This window comes from Stegostoma tigrinum, chromosome 16, assembly GCF_030684315.1.
Source record: "Stegostoma tigrinum isolate sSteTig4 chromosome 16, sSteTig4.hap1, whole genome shotgun sequence".
NCBI lineage: Eukaryota > Metazoa > Chordata > Chondrichthyes > Orectolobiformes > Stegostomatidae > Stegostoma > Stegostoma tigrinum.
Genome location: NC_081369.1, coordinates 49526452 through 49546115, shown reverse-complemented (window position 1 = coordinate 49546115; position 19664 = coordinate 49526452). Strand labels below are relative to the sequence as shown.

The window sequence follows — 19664 nt, the reverse complement described above, 5'->3', positions numbered from 1 at the left end:
AAATCTGGCTTGATAGGCCATATTTTGTTTTTTTTTGTTTTGATTTATTTATCAAGTTGGTCCTTCACTGTAACATAAGCACACAATGATGCAGATTTAATTTCAACAATAGAACACAATTTTATTATGTAAAAGAAAAGATGAAACATGGAAAAATACAAGCTATTTAGAAAAATGTCATTCGATAGATTTTGAAGAGTAAAAATTAATATCCCATCCATCCAGATATCATCCTTTTACAGTACTCAATTACCAAATAAAGTCCCTTTATTTATCACATCTATAGATTTGATGTAACTGTTGCTTTCAATTCCTGGTCTTGAGAGTTTGATATCCTGTTTCTTCAGCATTAACACAAATGAGCTTCATTTTCGCAGCTGCAAATAACCTCCTCAGGATTGTAACCAAACATTTCTGGTCTGGAACTTTCAAACTGATACTCTTATAATGACATAACCTATTTCTTAAATTTTCTAAATTCCTTTCTCAATTTCAACCAGGATGTCTGTGAACTGAAATTTTAAAAAAAACTTCTTAAACAATGTTGTTTATCCAAAGAAAAAAAAGTGAAACACAGCTCCTTCTAATTGAAAGCAAGTTAATGCTTTTCAGTATTTACTCTGTTTTTCCCAATACCAACAAATTTACATGAATACTTAAGGGATTCATTTTTCAAACTAGTTTAAAGAAAATCCTTGGCTCCAGAAATACTGACAAGTTAATTGCTAAATGTACATGCCCTATCATAGACTAACCAAAACTCAAAACACAAACTCTAAAATAAATTATATTAATGTATATATAAATTATATTCAAATATCCATGAATTGTAACCCTTATATCAAAATACCCATACCAGCTAATAAAAATATATTGATCTCAATTTTGACTCATCCAATGGATACTATATTCACAAATGCTTGGGAAAGATGATGCCAGATTTCCACTTCCTTTTTAATGAATAAGTGCTTTCTGATTTCATGTTCAAATAGTCAGGTTCTAGTTTAAGGTTTGCTCCTCATCCTTTGTTTCACCAATACAATAAATTGCTTCCTTGTATTGACTCTATTGAATCCTTTTATTAAGTCAATCCTATCATAATCAAAGAAATGCAAGGCAACGTCATGCAACTATCTTCATTATTTAAGTCTTTGAACTCCAGCAGCAGTTTTGTGAATCTATATTGTATCTCCTCCATGATCAGTTGTATCCATTGCTCAAAACTGAAATGTTTCTCGGTAAGGCTTTAAACAACTGAAACATTACTTCCTTCAGTTTATATTACAGTCCCTTGCAGCAAATGCTGGCTGTCCATTGGCTTTCTTTGTGCTTGTACTTTTATTGATTTCTTCACTAGGATATGCAACACCACTCACGCTGATATCATTTTTAGCTCCTTGTCCATCATTAAGAACAGATTTTGATTTATCTCCCCAAGATCCCGAGTGGGTGATCCCACATTAACTCCAGCTGTCAGTTTTGCTTACTTGCCTTAATTTTCTGTGTCCCTTGTACCATCCTACTCCTGTCTTCACAGCTACCTTTGAGTCAGCTGATGGAGGATCTATTCCAATCACACATCCTACTATCGAAATGTTTAACAGCAATCTCTTTATCAAGTTATTTTTTAGCATGTAGAGAATCATTAGATACATAGTTAAAACATTTTCAAGGTACCACTCAAAAATTTACACAAAATATCCTATATTATCTGTCTTATGAATAATACTAAGTTTAACGACTGTGCTTACTTAATGTGAAAGATGAACTGGGATGGTAAAGTGCATTAACTGAATTCAAGACACTACTGAGCTGGGTAGCACAAGGAAAGTGTATCTGTGAATTTTTAACAAGAGTAATTTGCCTTCTAGTTGTGAAAACAAGGTGTAGAGCTGGATGAACACAGCAGGCCAAGCAGCATCATAGGAGCAGGAGAGCTGACATTTTGGGCCTAAACCCTTCTTCAGTTGTCATGCCTTTCACTGACCTGGTCATCCAGTAGCAATTCACAGAATGCTGGGATAGATTTTGCCCATTCGACTAAAACAAGCAGTTGCTGTTTCATGGATTCACCAACATCATTGATCGTTGCAATCTTCTTCATTGCAATATCAGCATGATGAACAGGATTGAAACCAGATATCTACCAACAGAAAAATAGAATCATTCAATTATTTGAATTTGAAGAGACACACGAGTAGCTGATATGTTTTTATTCATCATGAATTTGGTGTCCACGGTTTTATATCTGCAATAAACTTAGTGAGTTCATAACTTTAGCCAGAACATTGAAGCGAGGTGTCAAGAATAAAAAGGGCATTCCTATGATATTAGGAAGAGTTAAATAGGTCAGGTCATTGGTGAGCTCTAACTGGCAGGGAACATTTTTATTCACAGATTAAAATAAAACAGAATTTGAGCAAAGAATGCAGACAGTTTAATGTTACTGTCCACAAGGAATCAAGTTCAGGACCCCCACTGCTGTCCTATTACTGTTGATTACACTCTAGTTAAACCAGTATTCTTCTAGAGATACATATATTTAAATGATTAAATCGGGCAAGAAGTGGAAGAATCTGTAACCAGGTTAATGGTCAACTGGGTATGTAATGAACAGAAATGCAGCATGGTAAGGATTCTTTAATAGTCACAATCTTTGATTTGAGAAAGCAGTTTATCAACACTTTCTCGAGGGCAATTAGGGATAGGTGATCAAGGTTGGCCCAACCAGCAATGCACATCCAAAGAATGAATAAAAAAACTTTTTAAAGGATTTCTTTACTGTTGTCCTGTGCTATGTTAGAGAATATGAGCATGGAGAGATTGACAGAAGCTGGAGAAAGACTGAATGATTCAGCGGAACTGCAAGGAAGGTTGTTAGGAAGAAATTGAGGAGATAGATAGGTAATACAATGCAATGAAACAATTAAGGTCTGTTATTGTCTTTTAGAGGCAACTGTTGTTATTTTAAGATATTAAGCAACGTTTATGTTCACCTAACAACAAGCATCCCAAAGCAATCTGAGCTGCTAATGACAGCCATTATTCAGTCCTTCCAGCGCCAGAAATGATGGATATATCTGAGAATGATAGTGCTGAACCATTAACAAAGTAAAGACACTCAGTTCAGCATTTCATTCTTATTGTTGGTGAGCTGGATCACAAGACATGTGTTATGTACATCATAATTAAATCCCAGGTTAATAGAATAGATGAAAGACCCAGCTTTGGACAGAATCTGCCTCCCCAGGACTGTGTGAAATATCTTCCTTATTTTGGCAATTAATTGCTGCATTTGATGATTGATGTTTTTCAAAATGACTTTTTAATTTCATATCTCCATTAAATCCGAAATATACATTCTAATCACTCTCTCATAATATGTTCATATTTAGACTTTTACTCTAAAGGGCATGAAGGACATTAGATGACACATAATAGGGATAAAAGGATGGCTGAAAGTAAAAGAGCAGTTAATGTTAGAGGCCATGAATCTCCGCAACGGCTCATTACTGAAGGGTAGAAATTGGATACCATAGCAGATTCCTTTTGTAATAGAATTGGATGATAAAGTGCAAAAGGAAATTACCCAAAATTAGCTGGGAGTTGTTCATTTGACAATAATCTCAAGACAATACAGAACCATTGCATTACTTTACAGCATTGTACAATTACATATACTTCCGCATCAGTAGGGCCTCTTCTCTCATCACATGATTTACTCTGTGCCTTTTAGCTTTATGGCTATTATACTTTATACCAACCTCTCATTTTGTTAAAAATATTGCCACTTCAGCAACCCAAATGATGGGTAACTGGTGATTAGATAACACAATGGCTGTCACAATCTTTAGAGCACTGTAACTGCTTGTAAAAACAAATACAACTCAAGAGCTGGACATATCACAATTTTAAGTGGTTGACCGAAAGGAACTATATGATATCTGGATGCCCTGATGTGTTTCAGTTTTTTTTTAAATTATTGGAAGGGGAGTAATTGAAATTCCCTCTGCAAGGAAAGCAGCCGATTAAATGTAAATAGAAACTGTCCCCGAAATTAGCTGGAAGATGTAATTTGACAGTAAGCACAAGATAATACAGAGTTGCATTGCAGATAATGTATTTTTAGTAGCATAGAAGAATTCCCTTTCTCTTGCTCAAGAAGTACAGTGGTTCAATGGTTATCATTGCTATCTCATAGCAACAGGGACCCAGGTTTAGTTCCAGCCTCAGGTGACTGTCTGTGTGGAATTTGCACATTTTTCTGCATGGGTTTCCTCCCACAGTCCAAAGATGTGCAGGTTAGGTGGGTTGGTGATGATCAATGGCCCATAATGTGCAGGCGAGGTGGATTAGTCATTGCAAATGCAGGGTTACAAGGATGAGGTTGGATCTAGGGGAGATGCTCTTTGGAGGGTTGGTGTGGGCTGGATGGGCCAAATGGCTTGTTCCACATGGTAGGGATTCTATTGTATGGTGGTATTTTTGTAGTCACTGTTTTAAGGTAGGAAAGGCTGGACTTAATTTTGTCTGGAAGACAAGAGTACATAAACATACTCAGCTGGGCCATTTATACTTAAGCGCTGAGTTCAGAGAGGCTCAGTGATTTGGCTATGAGAAATAGAGGGTTATAGGGATAGGGTGGACGGGTGAGTCTGGGTGGGATGCTCTTTGGAGAGTTGGTGTGGATTTGTTGGGCCAAATGGCCTGTTTCCACATTGTTGGGATGCTATGGAGGCCCCATTTTGGCTGCTCAAGGGCCTTAACCTGCAATGCAGGTGTGACAAACTGATGGAATAGATGGAAACTTTCTTGAAGGCCAGAAAATGTCCATTGAATAGTTGTGACCCAACCTGCCTTGGCACTGGCCTACCCCCATTCCCTCCTGGCATTGAGCTCTGAAGCCAGCGGCTGCCTTTTACTGAGTGGGTCTAGCAAGTCAAGAAATTTTCCAACTCAAGCTGCCCCCGTGGTAGCCAAAATCAGACTCACAGTATTCAAATTGTACACAGCAAGCCCTCCTCCTGGCACCACTCTCAGAGCTGCAATGTGATAATAACTCAATAAGTTGTTTCTTAGAGATGTTGACTGAGGGTTAAGAATTAACCAAGATGCTGGGATAAATCCCCTGCTCATCTGGAAGATAATTTTATGGGAAGGGCCTTTGTTTAATACTGCATCTGAAAGGCAGCACTTTGATAGTGCATCACTCCAATGCGGGACTGAAGGATTATCATCTTTGACGTTTGTTCTCAAATCCCTGGAGTGGATTTGAACCCAAATCCTTTTAGCTCTGAGGTAAGATTACAAATCGACACATCTGATGAAAACACATGACCTAAATATTTTTGACAAATGCACTAAGCCAACTATTTTTCAGGGCATTACAGTGGGGAAAATAATTGTTTACTTACTTTTTTTAGTCAATTAAAAATTTGCAAGATATCATTAAACAGTTTTGACTTCCAGTATTTTTAACTTATTTTGGTGAAGTTACCTGCCTAGCCATTGTTTCTGCTTGGATCAGTGTAGCAATGGACAGGGAGCCAATATCTTCATAGCTGGTCCTGCGAATGCTGATTCTGTCCCTTTCATTCTGTACAGCTTTGAAAATATAAAATTAAATGTTAAATCACCTGTATCCAATGCTCTAAATTTAACTTATACATTTCTCCCTGAAACCTTTTGTTTCCAGTAATTTATTAACAAGAATTAACTTTCATTTGCATAGCAACTTTTATGATCTCAAGAAATCCCAAATTACTTTACATCCGTGGAAGTTTTGAAGTGGAGTCACTGTTGTATAAAACATAACGATTGGTTTCCACATAAACTCCCCACCAGACCTATTGGAATAGAAGACTAGTTGATATATTTTCAGTAGTATTAGATGGCAGTAGGATAATTCTCTTGCTCTTCTTCAATTAGAGCCAGCGCTTCAGTTCAATATCTTATTCAAAGCTTTTGCTGAATGATTGCAGCTGTACATTTTTTTAAAGGTGCGGATGAGGGCACCTTTGGCTGGGCAGAAATGTACTGCTCATCTGTTGGAGGCTGAGGGATGACCTTGTAGAGACCGAGAAAATCATGGGGGGGGAGGGGCGCGGCCATAGGCATGGGTAGGGCGAATAGCCAAAGTCATTTACCCAGGGGAGTCCAAAGCTAGAGGGCATAGGTTTAAGGTGAGAGGGGTAAGATTTAAAAAGGACCCAAGGGGTAACTTTTACATGCAGAGGGTGGTGCGTGTTTGAAATGAGCTGCCAGAGGTAGTGGTGGAGGCTGGTACAATTATAACCATTTAAAAGACATCTGGGCGGGTATATGAATAGGAAGGGTTTAGAGGGATAGGGGCCAAAAGTTGGCAAATGGGGTTAGATTAATTTAGGATATCTGGCCAGCATGGATGAGTTGGACTGAATGGTGTGTTTTGTGCTGTACAGCTCATTGGCTGTATCCTTAATTGCTCTTGAGAAAGTGGTGGCCAACCTTCCTGAATCACTGCCGTTCTTGGGAGAGAGTTTGCAGAAGATTGATACAACTGAAGTGGCTTGCTAGACCATTTCAGAATCAACCACATTGTGCTGATCAAGGATGGCAGATCTCCTCCCCTAAAAAAAATTTGTAAAGCAGATGACCTTTTAGATAGCGGTTTCATGCTCACCATTAGGCTAGCATTTAATGTCAAATTTATAAAGTAATTTTCACCAACCACATAGTGGGATTTAAAATCATATTTGTGGAATATTAATCTGGGTTCTAGATTATTAGTGTGGTGACATTGCCACAAAGCAACCATTTCCTCAAAATATACTGAAATGTCAGCCTGGGTAGAATCATAGGTGCCCTACAGCGTGGAAACAGGCCATTTGGCCCATCAAGTCTACATCGACACTCTGAAGAGCATTGTACCCAGACTCACACCCTCCCTATCTCCATGACCCTACATTTCCCATGGCTAATCCACGTAGCGTGCACATCTTTGGACTGTGGGAGGAAATCGCAGCACCCAGAGGAAACCCACAGGCATGGGGAGATTGTGCAAATTCCACATAGATAGAGTGGAGCCAAACCCAGGTCCCTGGCAAAATGAGGCAGCAGTACTAACCACTGTGCTACCCTGAGGGCCCTCAAATATCTGCAACGTACCTTGAAGTCATAAATTTTAAGAATGTCCCCAGTGCTTCACTGGGTAGTATCCTGTTTTCTGAGACATAAATTTATGGGTTTAACCCCACTCAAAAACAATAAACACGTAAACCAGGCCAACACTCCCATGGTTATACTGGAGGAGTGCAGCACTGTTTCAGGGGCTCATTTTCATATAAAACTTTAAAACAATGCCCCATTTGCCCTCATAATTAGATGCAGAGATTCCACAGCATTGCTTTAAAGAAGAACAGGGGAGTTTTCCAGGATGTTTCAACCAATATATATCACTCAACCAATATCATAAGAATAGGTTATCTAATCATTATTACATTCTTGTTTGTGAGATCTTGTTGTTTTGTTGCTGCATTTCCTTCATTAAGACATAAAGTACACTTCAAAAGTGTCTTCTTTGTTGTAAAGCTCTTTGAGATGTTCTTGGACAATATAGCATGCTATATAGTTACATGTAGACCTGCTCAGAGTTAGAAAGAAACAAGATGGAAACACAAACTTTTAATTAGCACTTTTCACTGAATCAAGACTCCACTGAGCCTTGAATTTAATGCCCTTACAGCCATGGTTTGGGAGCACTGGCATTGAACAGGGCAGGAGGCTGGTGTTTGAGCCTAAATCCTCCCAATTCCATCCAACCAAGACTGATGCTCATTGAAGCCCAAAAGTGGGCAATAGTTAATACCCACTCCACAGCCTCAAACTGCTGGTATTCAGCTTAGGCTGGGAGTTGAGGAGGAGGTGCGTGTGTGTGGCTGGAGTGGTCTTTCATTCAAAGGCATTCAGAGCTCAGTAGCAGGACATGGGAACCACTTCCTAAAAACCCTGTCCTACCCTTACTCACCTGTGACCTGATTCCATCATTGGACCCCTTTCCCTGTTGGAGCATTAACAGTGTTAGCCACTATTCCTGCTGGTGCCAACAGCAATGGAGTGATGCTTGCTTCTCATTGGTTAACAGCTTTTGGAAGAAGGATTTTAAACTTAAGCAAAATTCTGTCAAATTGCAAGTTATAAGTTTGATGGGCTCTTCATTCTAGTGGGCCTTCTCCAAAGGAGATGACTGGGGTTCCAGTTGGTTCTCCATAAGCGGGCAAGACTTACATCACCAACATCAAATCCTGCTTCTTGTGACCCATATACCAACACTATTTTTGTTAGGATAATGAATCAAAAATCATGGGCAACATGCTCCCTTGGGAGGTTAAATTTCTACAAGCATGCAATTTCCAATTTTGGCCCTTTTGTTTGTTGGGTAGTTCTGCATTGCATACATTTGCCAGCAGATGGCAACCTTCTGAAACATATTGCTAATCATACTTAACAACTCCAGTTGCAGTGGAAAGAACTGAATTTATCTGTCCAATAAAGATGAGCCACATTAAACATTTTGTGTACTTGATTAAATCATAGCTTCTTGACAGTTTAAGTGAAATTAATTTCAATGTTAATGCACAAGCTTCATGTACTAAGCAATAGCAGTAATGTACCTTACAATGGGGATATCTACTTGCTCTCCTAATATCAAACTCGTACTTTAAAAGCATCTAACAGACACAGAAAGCTTCCTCCCTTTTTGGCATATCTTGATGGAGGCATATACCAAATGGTTTTCAAATTACTAATGAATTGGTAAATCTCTAAACTGCAGGTTTGCAGAATCTGTACCCAATATTTTCCAGTGTGGCCAAACTTTTCCATATTTTAAGGGATTCTGCCTTATTTTGAATGTTTGTCCTGTGTGCCATTTGCAGATGCCATACCTCCCTTCATTTCTAAGGCAGCCTGTGGTGCTCTGAGCCTGGGAATATCTTTTTGCCTTCTTTGCTTTGTTTTAGGTGTGTACATTTGTGCATTGGACATTGGCCACCAGGGGGACTAATGGTCACCAGAAAACTCCTGGCATCTGGCAGTGATAATGGGAACTGCAGATGCTGGAGAATCTGAGATAACAAGGTGTGGAACTGGATGAACACAGCCGGCCAAGCAGCATCTTAGGAGCAGGAGAGCTGACGTTTCGGGCTTAGACCCTTCATCAGATTTTGGCGGGGGGTGGGGAACAAGGTTCAGAAATAAACAGGGAGAGAGGGGGAGGCGGATTGATGATGGATAGAGGAGAAGATAGGTGGAGAGGAGACAGACAAATTAAAGAGGTGGGGATGGAGCCAGTAAAGGTGAGTGTAGATGGGGAGGTCAGTAAAGGTGAGTGTAGATGGGGAGGTAGGGAGGAGATAGGTCAGTCCGGGGAGGACGGACAGGTCAAGGGGTCGGATGAGGTTAGTAGGTAGGAAATGGGGGTGCGGCTTGAGGTGGGAGGAAGGGATAGGTGAGAGGAAGAACAGGTTAGGGAGTGAAGATGAGCTGGGCTGGTTTTGGGATGCAATAGGAGGAGAGGAGATTTTGAAGCTGGTGAAATCCACATTGATACCATTGGGCTGCAGCGTTCCCAAGCGGAATATGAGTTGCTGTTCCCGCAAACTTCGGGTGGCATCATTGTGGCACAGCAGGAGGCCCAGGATGGACATGTCATCTGAGGAATGGGAGGGGGAGTTAAAATAGTTCACAACTGGGAGGTGCAGTTGTTTATTGTGAACCGAGCGGAGGTGTTCTGCAAAGTGGCCGCCGAGCCTCTGCTTGGTTTCCCCAATGTAGAGGAGGCCACACCGGGTACAATGGATGCAGTATACCACATTAGCTGCATGCCTGCTAACGTGGGATACTGCAACCGCTGTACCTGTTGATTCAATATCACAATAAACAATCTAACAATACAAAGAGGTAATGACAAACATTAAATAGATTTTGGTTATTTTATCGACACAACTGCCTTTGACAGATATATTTTTGTTTATTTCTGTAACTGCTTTTCCTTCGCTCTGTTTCATTGCCCCAATTCACGGAATCATAGAATTAAAGAACGTACACAAGACAAAAGGAGGCTGTTCAACCTATTGTGATCAAATGAAACTTTCTGCAAGAAGAACTCAACTAATCCCATCCTTCTCTTTTCTCCCCATGGTCCTGCACTTTATGTTTTCTCCTTAGATAATTATTCAACTCCCTTTTGAAAGCCATGATTGAATATGCCTCCACCACTTTTTCAGTACATTTCAGTTCCTAACCGTATAAAATAAGATTTTCTCATTTTGCCATCACTGTCACACCTCTGTCCAAAGACCCACAAATTGCTATTTGACATTATCTCATACAACTGTTCTAAGTGAGAGCTAAATGGTGTCAGTGCGATTACAATACTCTTAATCCAAACATGAGGGCTAACTAAATGGTTAATTGTGGAACCTCCATTAGGTAGAGAATACTATTGTATAATGTCTATGACACTCAGGTATTTTCTTTTACACATTCATGGGATGTGAGTGTCATTGGCCAGTCCAGCATTTATTACCCATCCCTAATTGCCCAGAGGGCAGTAAAGAGTCAGCCACTTTTCGGTGGGTCTGGAGTCACAGGTAAGGATGACAGTTTCCTTCACTAAAAGGACATTAGTGAACGTGATTGGCTTTTCCTGACAATCATCAATGGTCATCAGTGAACTGTAAATTCAAATTTCAAATTGGTGGGATTTGAATCTGGGTGCTTACAACATTACCTGAATCTCTAGATTAACAGTTCAACAATAGTGACATTAGGTTGTCACCTTGTCTTGTTTACATAGTGCCCAGTCATGATAAGGTTAGCTGACAAAAGATTGCAGAAACACAGAATTTTTGGGATCCGTCATGGGCGATTCAGGCCCATTGTGCCAATACCAGGCTTTTAATGGATCTGTCAAATTTACAGCCACACCCTTGCCTTTCCTCATAACACTGCAATGTAACCACTTCACAAGTGAAACATTTACAAACCACTGTGGGCACATTTGAGCACAGGATGGATATATAAGGAAGATTAAAGTTAGCATTTGTAATATACAAATTAAGCAGGTGTGAGATTTAAATAGTAGTTTATACGATTATTGAAATCTTATTTTTAAAACAAAACAATCTTAGAAAATAAGAAATTACCATGCTTTTAACGATTTTTGGACAGCAGTGAGGAAAATAATCTATCTGTATGGTATCTGGCCCGATTTACTGGAGTATGAAATTTCCATAGCTCTGACTGGAGAATGCAACTGAACAGTGAAGTGCCATTACCTTCCTTTCTCATCCCAGCTCTGAAGCACTTCTTGAGCCTGCAGTATCTGCACTGGTTCCTCTTGTCCTTGTCAACCACACACTGCCTGCTAAACCTTTGGAGAGAAAAGATAATATTGATTATTTCACTCGTTGATATGGCCTATTAATTATACTCCCTTTCACCATATTCAAAATTTAAGGAAAAGTTTTCAAATACATCTGAGAAAGCCCAGTGTGCTGTGTACAATAAAGTCTAGAATGTCACTGAGAAAGAAAAAGCATTGGGAAGAAAAACATTGCATGATTACAAGGGCTAACAGGACTGACCCTCCAATCAGTGCCATGTATTCCTCTGAACTCAGAATAAGAGACAGGATGTGTGGGACCCTGAACCCCAAAGTGTGATCATTGGCTGGATTCAGGTAGCCAGACCTATGTGATGTGTAGCTGCATCTATTTGGGGGTCAATCTCAGACGGTGGTACACAGGAGAAGAGGAGTTACTTGAAGCCAGAGTTGGGTGGATGGTGTGGAGCTAAGCAGCTCAAGCCGTGGTGTTGCATAACCTGAAGTGTCTGAGTGTGATGGCTTGATGAAAAATGAGTCAGGTAGCGATGTGAAATCTAGGGGTGACCTGTCTGCTGTGAATCTTGGGTGTGCGTCAAGTGTGAGCCCCTGGAAACCAGTGCTAGGGGGACCTGCTGGGAGGTAGCGACTGAAGCAACATGTGCCATCAATAATGACTCCTGGAAACTTGACCAACTTAGACCCCAATGTGGGTGACCCACCACACACTTGAATCTATTGGAAGTCAGCAGTACAGGTAAGAGGCAGAGAAGGTTTTCTCAAGCAGATGCAAGACATCGCCCCAATCCATAGCATTTGCCCAGACTGGTGATACAAGAAAAGAATGCAGCTGCTACTGAACATACAAGCCATACAATTGAACCTGTTAATCCCACAATGGCTTAGCAAGTGGTCACTGTGTGCTATTTGTCGTAGACAGAATCATTAACTTCGATTGGGAAAATGTGTAATGGAATCTCTGGCATCTGGTAGGGATGGTGAGGAACTGCCATGGGGGCAGTTGAATGGATCCTCTCTGGAAGAAAAGGGTATCTTTGGTAGAAGGACGCCTCATAGAAGGAAGAAGCAGACTGACAAGGGGCTCCTTGATATAATATCAACTCCAGGCTTCATTCATATAAATACTTCCTTGTTTAACTTTAATTTCCCTTCATGTTTGTAATATCCTGATGCAATTGGAAAAAAAAATCCTTTTTTCATGATCTTAAAGTCTTCCCTGTTTTCAAATCTTATATTACACAAGCATGCCAGAATTTATCAGAACACCACAGGGAAAGCCCAGATTCCTCAAACTGATCATTACCTGATTACAGCAAAGATCCCACTCCTGACACTGCCTATGCTTATATTACATAACAAAGTGTGGGGCTGGATGAACACAGCAGGCCAAGCAGCACCTTAGGAGCACAAAAGCTGATGTTTCGGGCCTCGACCTTGTGCTCCTAAGATGCTGCTTGGCCTGCTGTGTTCATCCAGCCCCACACTTTGTTATCTTGGATTCTCCAGCATCTGCAGTTCCCATTATCTCTGATCACTGCCTATGCTTATAATGTGGCACAGTGGCTCTGTGGTTAGCCCTGCTGTCTTACAGCACCATGGACCTGAGTTCAATTCCACCATCAGGTGACTGTCTGTGGACCCATGTCTGTGTGGGTCTTCTCCCACAGTCCAAAGATATGCAGGCTAGATGGATTAGCCAAGCTAAATTGCCCATAATGTTCAGATATGCCTCAGTTAGGTCGGTGAAGGGGGGGTAGGCCTGGGTGGGATTCTCTGAGGGCCAGTGTGGGCTTGTTGAGTCAAAGACCCTAGGGATTCTATCATCTATGAATGGGTGGATATGAGGTGTATAATACAGGGAAATGTGATGTTATCAATTTTTTTATAAGAACAGAAAACTAGAGTATTTTTAAAAGTTTGAAATTTTCATAGTTAAGATTTTTAAAATCAATGATGTTCAGAGAATGGGGTTTTCATGCAAGAAATGTAGAAAGTTAACTTACGGGTACAGCAAGCAATTGGGAAGGCAAAGGGCACATTGGCCTTAATCAAATGGGGAATACAGGAATAAAAATGTCTTTCTACATTTGTGTAAAGTTTCAATGAGATTAAAGTGGAATACTGTGCAATGTTTATTGGAGGCATAGCAAAGCCAGGCGACATTATTTCCCGAGGCAAGAGGGTTGTCAGATAATGGGAGGATGAGTCAACAGGTCCTATGTTTTCTGGTGTTTTTAAAAAGTGAGAAGTGTTTTAATTGAGACATTGAATGTTCTGAAGAGGCTTAATATGAAAAAGGCTGAGAGGTTATTTTTGCTGGTTGGGATACCTAGAACAAGGGGGTATAAGTTTTAGGATAGGGGCCAATCATTTGGAAATGAGATGAGACCATTGATTCAGCTGCAGAAGTAGAAATCTTTGGAATGCCACAGAGGGCTGTGAATAGAGATAATGGGAACTGCAGATGCAGGAGAATCCAAGATAACAAAGTGTGGAGCTGGATGAACACAACAGGCCAAGCAGCATCTTAGGAGCACCAAAGCTGATGTTTCGGGCCTAGATCTAGGCCCAAAATATCAGCTTTTGTGCTCCTAAGATGCTGCTTGGCTTGCTGTGTTCATCCAGCTCCACACTTTGTTATCAAGGGCTGTGAATGCACCATTTCTGAATATGTTTAATTGGTCATATGTTCAATATATGTTTATTAGATCATTGGTCTCTGGAGGAAACAAGCTATATGGGGAAAAAGGCAGGAAACCCAAGACAATCCATAATCATTGAATAAAGAAGCATACATTACTGGTTGAATGATCTACTCCTCTAGCTTTCGTGTTCTTATCCATCACAATTATTGGTAGTTTTACTTAATAGGATTCAAACTTTGGCTTCTCAATTATTTGTCCAATAATATAACCACTACAATTTTGTGCCAATGAAGGAAAGAACTAACCTGGATTTTTAATGTAGTGGATATGGTTGTTGAAGGTGTATGGAACAAACGCATTGTGCCTTTGTAGAGAACACTGCTTATTAAAGATCTAATTAAAGGTCTGGTCCGGATGATCCTGCTGTACAGTTCTTGCTGCCTGCTGTGGCAACCCATGAAAGCATAAGTTCAAATCTCACCATGGTAGAGTGTGAATTTGAATTCAGCTTTGAAGAAATGTGAAAATGATCAAATGACACCTGTGAAAGTGATCAGGAAGTTGTCAATTGTTATTAAAACCCAACTGATTTGTGAATGCCCTTTGGAGAGGGTAGTCTGCAATTGTTAGTTAACCTGACCTATGAGTGACTCCAGTTGCTCACCAACATCATTGATCCTAAACTACCCCCTAAAATGGCCTAGCAACTCCCTGAGTTATATTACACTGCTACTACAAAGAATTCATGGCAACAGGCGCAGGTAATAAATACCAACAATGTAGCAACATTCAGAGCCAAGGAATGAACTATTTTAAAGATGATGCATACTGGAAATGTCATGAAGGTGTAAAGGGAGCCGATGTATTGACATAGAATGAGATGGGTAGTGTTTTGAGAGAATGTCCTTGATTGTAAATGTGAGAAAACAGCATTTATTTGGGCTGTACAAGAGAGATTCTCGGAGTTCCAATACCCCTTGCGCCTGAGTGCTGATTATCTTGGTCAGATTCATGGCGGGCTGGTTCTTACTGAGCAAATGGCCCTGAAGTGAAAGTTTTTGAAGTGAACAGATTGTGATGCTTGGTCTTGATTCCCAACCTTGAGCGTACTGCAATCCAACTTACACTGGGGAGAAAGTATGTGTGTTCAACACCTTGACGGTTCCCTCAATAAACACTAATTAAAAAATTGGCCAGTGGAGTCACACTGCTTCGCCAGCAGTGTGGACCACTTTTCTGAGCTTTCATTATTCATTGGAGATTGGCTTAGGTTTTGTTCCCTGGTAACCAGGGCTTCATTATTACCCCACCTTCAATGGGCAGCAGGAAGTGTCTAAAATTAAGAACAGGATCCCCAGACCAAAATCTGCAGTCAGTTTCAATGCAATGAGTAGTCTGTCTTGTGAGAGAAATGATACTTTGGTCCCTTGTTACATCGTTTCTTGAAGCCTAGTTTAAATTTAATCGCTGCTGACCATGTTTGCAATATCCGGGAAATCTGGCTGGGAAACAAAAGGAGGAGTTATCATCTCTAGAAGATAAAGTGTTTTCTTAAAAGAGTGCTTCACTGGCACTCCATTGAGGATCTTGGACTCCACACAGCCAATCGCGACTTTGACTCTCACCCCGAGGCTAGTCATAAATACCCCCTGCCCTAACCTCCAAGTCCGGATCTGTAGGTTGCAATTTCCTATCTAGTTCCAGGTTCTGTTCCTTATTTCCATGTTTGCAAAATCATATATCAAGCTGGGAAGAAAGAATGAATGAGGGCCTGGACTTAACTCTGGCACTATATCCACATCCTGATCCTACTGCTGGATTTCATATGAAATGCCATGTTTCCCATTTCATATTTTCACTAGTTGCAGTAATATTGGGTCCCAGGTGCTGATATTAATCCCTTACCTGACAGTACAATGTCAGCTATAGAAAGTTTATTTTTATTCATTCCTGGAATGTGGATGTTGCAGGCTAGGCCCCATTTATTGCCCATACCTAACTGCCCAGCAGGCACGTAAGTATGAAACACATTACTGTGGGTATGGAGTTACATGTAGGCCAGACAGGTAAGGTTTGCTGATTTCCTTTCCTAAAACCAGTTGGGTTTTAAACAAAGAAAAGAAACAGAAGTTTGCGGGCAGCATCTTTGATGGAAAATCAGAGATAATGTTTCAGGTCCAATCAGCCTTGCTGAATTTGTTCCTGATGCACAGCATCTGCAGTTCTTTTGGGTTTTGAACAAAAAATTACTTATCATCATTTGGACAGTATTTATTCCAGATTTTTACTCACTTTAAATGTCTGCCACAGACGGATCAGAACATTAGCCTAGGATTCTGGAGTACCAGTCCAGTGATATTTCCACTATGACACTACCTCCCAGTGGTTTTAAAGCTCCCTCGAAACCCTAATGCTCACAGACTCCTCACTTGCACCTTGATCGGATTAATTTAGTTGCTGTTGTACGGCTCAGGGGGTAGGCAGGAATGCAGAGTTGGGATCACCAGCAGAACTGCCATGATTTTATAGAAAAGAGGTGCAGGCTAGAGGGATTCAATAGCATACTGCCGCTCCTAGTTCGTACGGTTCTCTGTGCTCTGTCTTTCCTAAGCAGGTTGCACTAGCAGTACAAGGCCAGGAATCCTACGGCGGCTGCTCCACTCAGACTGTGCAAAGGAGGTTGGCAGTGCTGAAGTACAGGGAACTCCCTATGCATGTGTCTCTCTGTCAATCCTTTCAATCCCACAGCCCTCGGATATCAATGATCTTCCAGTTCTATTTTCTTGAGCAGCCCTGATTTTAATCTTTGACCCATTAATGGTTGCAACATTAGTTGTTGATAGGCTCTAAATTCTGGAATTCCATCCCTAAACTCTTCCCTTTCCTGCTTCAAGGCTCTGCTTAAAATCTATCTCTTTGAGAAAGTTTTTGACCACATGCTCTAATATTTTGTTACATGTTGCAGCGTTAAATTTTGCTTTGTGAAGCAATTTGCAATATTTTACAATATTTAAAATACTGCGTAAAGACAAGTTGTTGTTCAATGTTAAAAAGTAGTTCGGAACTCTATGGGCAGAGAAAGAAGTGTGTTTTAAGTTGTGCAAAGCTCACTAGTTTTACTGCCAAATACATTTCTTGTGCCTACAGCAGTTATGCAAAAAAAACTTGTTTTTCTTGAAATGCGTTAATGTTCTAGTCCTCTCCTCCAAGATTGTGATTACAGATTTAATTTGACTGGTTCATTGGCCTCAATTCTTTCCTTCTGCTCCCATGCCTGATGTCATTTAAGGTCCAGGAGAGAGTTTGGATTTAGTATTCAAAAATTCTGCCTCCAAACAACCGGAAGCCAGCCAATACAACAATAATGCTAGTGATTCAGTGACCCCTGGGCTAACTTAATTCCAGATTTCTGAAGCCAAATTCAAATCCCGTCATCTGCCATGGCAGGATTGGAATCCAGGCCCTGGGACATTACCTGGGTTTCTGGATCAATAGTCCAGTAATAATACCATTTGGCCATCACCTCCCCTATGTACGGATCATAGCCAGATTACATTATTGGTGCTGTGATGCAGTATTACCAATATGTCAGAGAGAATCCTACAAGGTCTTGCTGCTTAGAGGAGGCCAGATAAAGTTTCAAAAATTTCCACCTGCGTAAGATCCTTCTGGACCAGAGAGGAGGAGAGGAATGTTCCAAGGACTTGCACAAAATCCTTGGACATCTCTAGTTCCAGCTTCTTCAGTGATGAAAGAGGAATCTGCAATTCTTGTAGAGAACATACCTAGTTTACTGACTGACAAGGACCATTCCTACACATTCCTACAATTAATAACAATGCATTTCCCCTGATACCGGTCAATTCAAAGGAAAACAAGTTTGGTTATTTGAGTCTCGCAGAAAAATAACTTGTCTCTAATGTCCATCAAAGCATTTCTAAATGTGGTAATCCAAGGGCTTTACTGCTTTTCATAAATTCCAGTCATATTAATCTGGAATGGCATTTTTCCAGATCAGTGTACTACAGGATTGTAATGTGACGCAAATAGATTCTCACTCGTGCATCTGTGGCATTAATATAAAACATTATTTTTTTAGTATTTATTTCAATGAAAATGGAAGATATGGAAGACAGATTGTATTTTCTGGGAAATATTGCATAAGTATGATGAGATCTGTTTTGAAAATAGTGGAAAGGATATTTCAGTAACTTAACCATTTGTATAAGTCATTCTTTTTCACACAGAAAGGAATGGTGATGTAGCTGATTAAGTTGATGCCTCTAGACTAGTTGGATACTAGTGTTTGTCCAGTACTGCATCACCCAGTTTTCCATCTAATTGTTACTATATCATTCCCTGCACCACTTTACAGATAAATTATTTCAACTATTTAGCAGCCCTTTGAGTGAGGGATTTGATCTGATTCAAGCTCATTTAAATTATATTATCTCGCCTTGTTGATTTTGGAGTAATAATCTGAGTGCACTTATATTGAAATATTATTCTGAATTTATCATATTCATGCAATTAATTTCTTTATATTACCAAGTAAGTTCCTGCTTAATGTCTTCATTGAATTTTCAAGCTTAAGCATAATCCATTTTAATTATGTCTTAGATCTCTCAAAGTCCAGTATGAAGTTTAGATAACAAAGTGTGGGACTGGATGAACACAGCAGGCCAAGCAGCACCTTAGGAGCGCAAAAGCTGAAGTTTCGGGCCTAGACCCTTCATCAGAGAAAAAATGAGCTTACCTGCATGTGTAGACATGATTTTTTCGAACACTTCTCCTGAAGAAACCTTTGCATCCATCACAACTGGACGCACCATAATGTTTCCCTGTTGCACGATCACCACAGATTGAGCAAATGGCAGAGATACCGTTGTTCATCAACACATTCATATTACCTATTTCTGATGGAATAGTCTCTGCAAAGCATATAAGAAAATGTAGTATAGGCATTAGATTTTCAATATTAAAACATGCTGGTTACTGGTACAAAGACAGATCCTTTGCCAGAGACTTTCTCCAATGAAAGGATGCACTCAACAGACTTCTGCAAGAATAATAAAGAGCTGCATCACAAAACTTACTTGCAGTTAAGCTTGTGGTCTGAACCCAGCCAGAAACTGGCTAAGTATCCATTTTGGCAAGTTGAATGTAGGGTTTCTGTTTGTGAAGCCAAGGAGATTTCCTCGTGCAACCTTCCCAAACTTGCTTCATTAACTTTACACAGCGCCCCAACAGCATCTCACTCATTCTATTGTTTCATAAGGTAGAAGCACTTGGCAATGCTGGGATAAACTGAGATCCCTGGCACTGACACCATTTTTAAAACCAGCAGTGCACCATATCTGCAGTTTCCCTTCACAAGGTATAAGGTGGGAGAGAAAACAGAAACAAACACTTCCTCAGGAAAGGTAGATGGCATGGTTGATAGTTCATTGAATTTACAAGTGCAGACACTTGCATCTGTTGCTGGTTAAGAACAAAGCCACACAGCTTTCACGTTCTCAGCCTCATCCCATTTATAACCCTATCTAAGTCAAGGCTACCCTTTCCCCAATGCCCAGCATTGCCCAAAATCTTATTATTGTTCAATGTGGACTATCACTCACTGGAAATGGTTA

The 19664-nt window shown here is 40.2% G+C and overlaps 1 protein-coding gene across 2 annotated transcripts in view; it reads right to left on the bottom strand.

Annotated features, from left to right (window-relative positions):
* Positions 1-19664, bottom strand: part of LOC125460102 (hepatocyte nuclear factor 4-beta-like) — an 82004-nt gene that overhangs the window by 37675 nt on the left and 24665 nt on the right. For both annotated transcript variants that reach the window (XM_048547210.2, XM_048547211.2), the window contains exons 2-5: positions 18788-18962; positions 11319-11413; positions 5498-5604; positions 1988-2143 (exon numbers count right to left, since the gene is read on the bottom strand). In XM_048547210.2, the coding sequence (XP_048403167.1) occupies positions 1988-2143; positions 5498-5604; positions 11319-11413; positions 18788-18962 (533 nt within the window). The remainder of the gene's footprint in view (positions 1-1987; positions 2144-5497; positions 5605-11318; positions 11414-18787; positions 18963-19664) is intronic.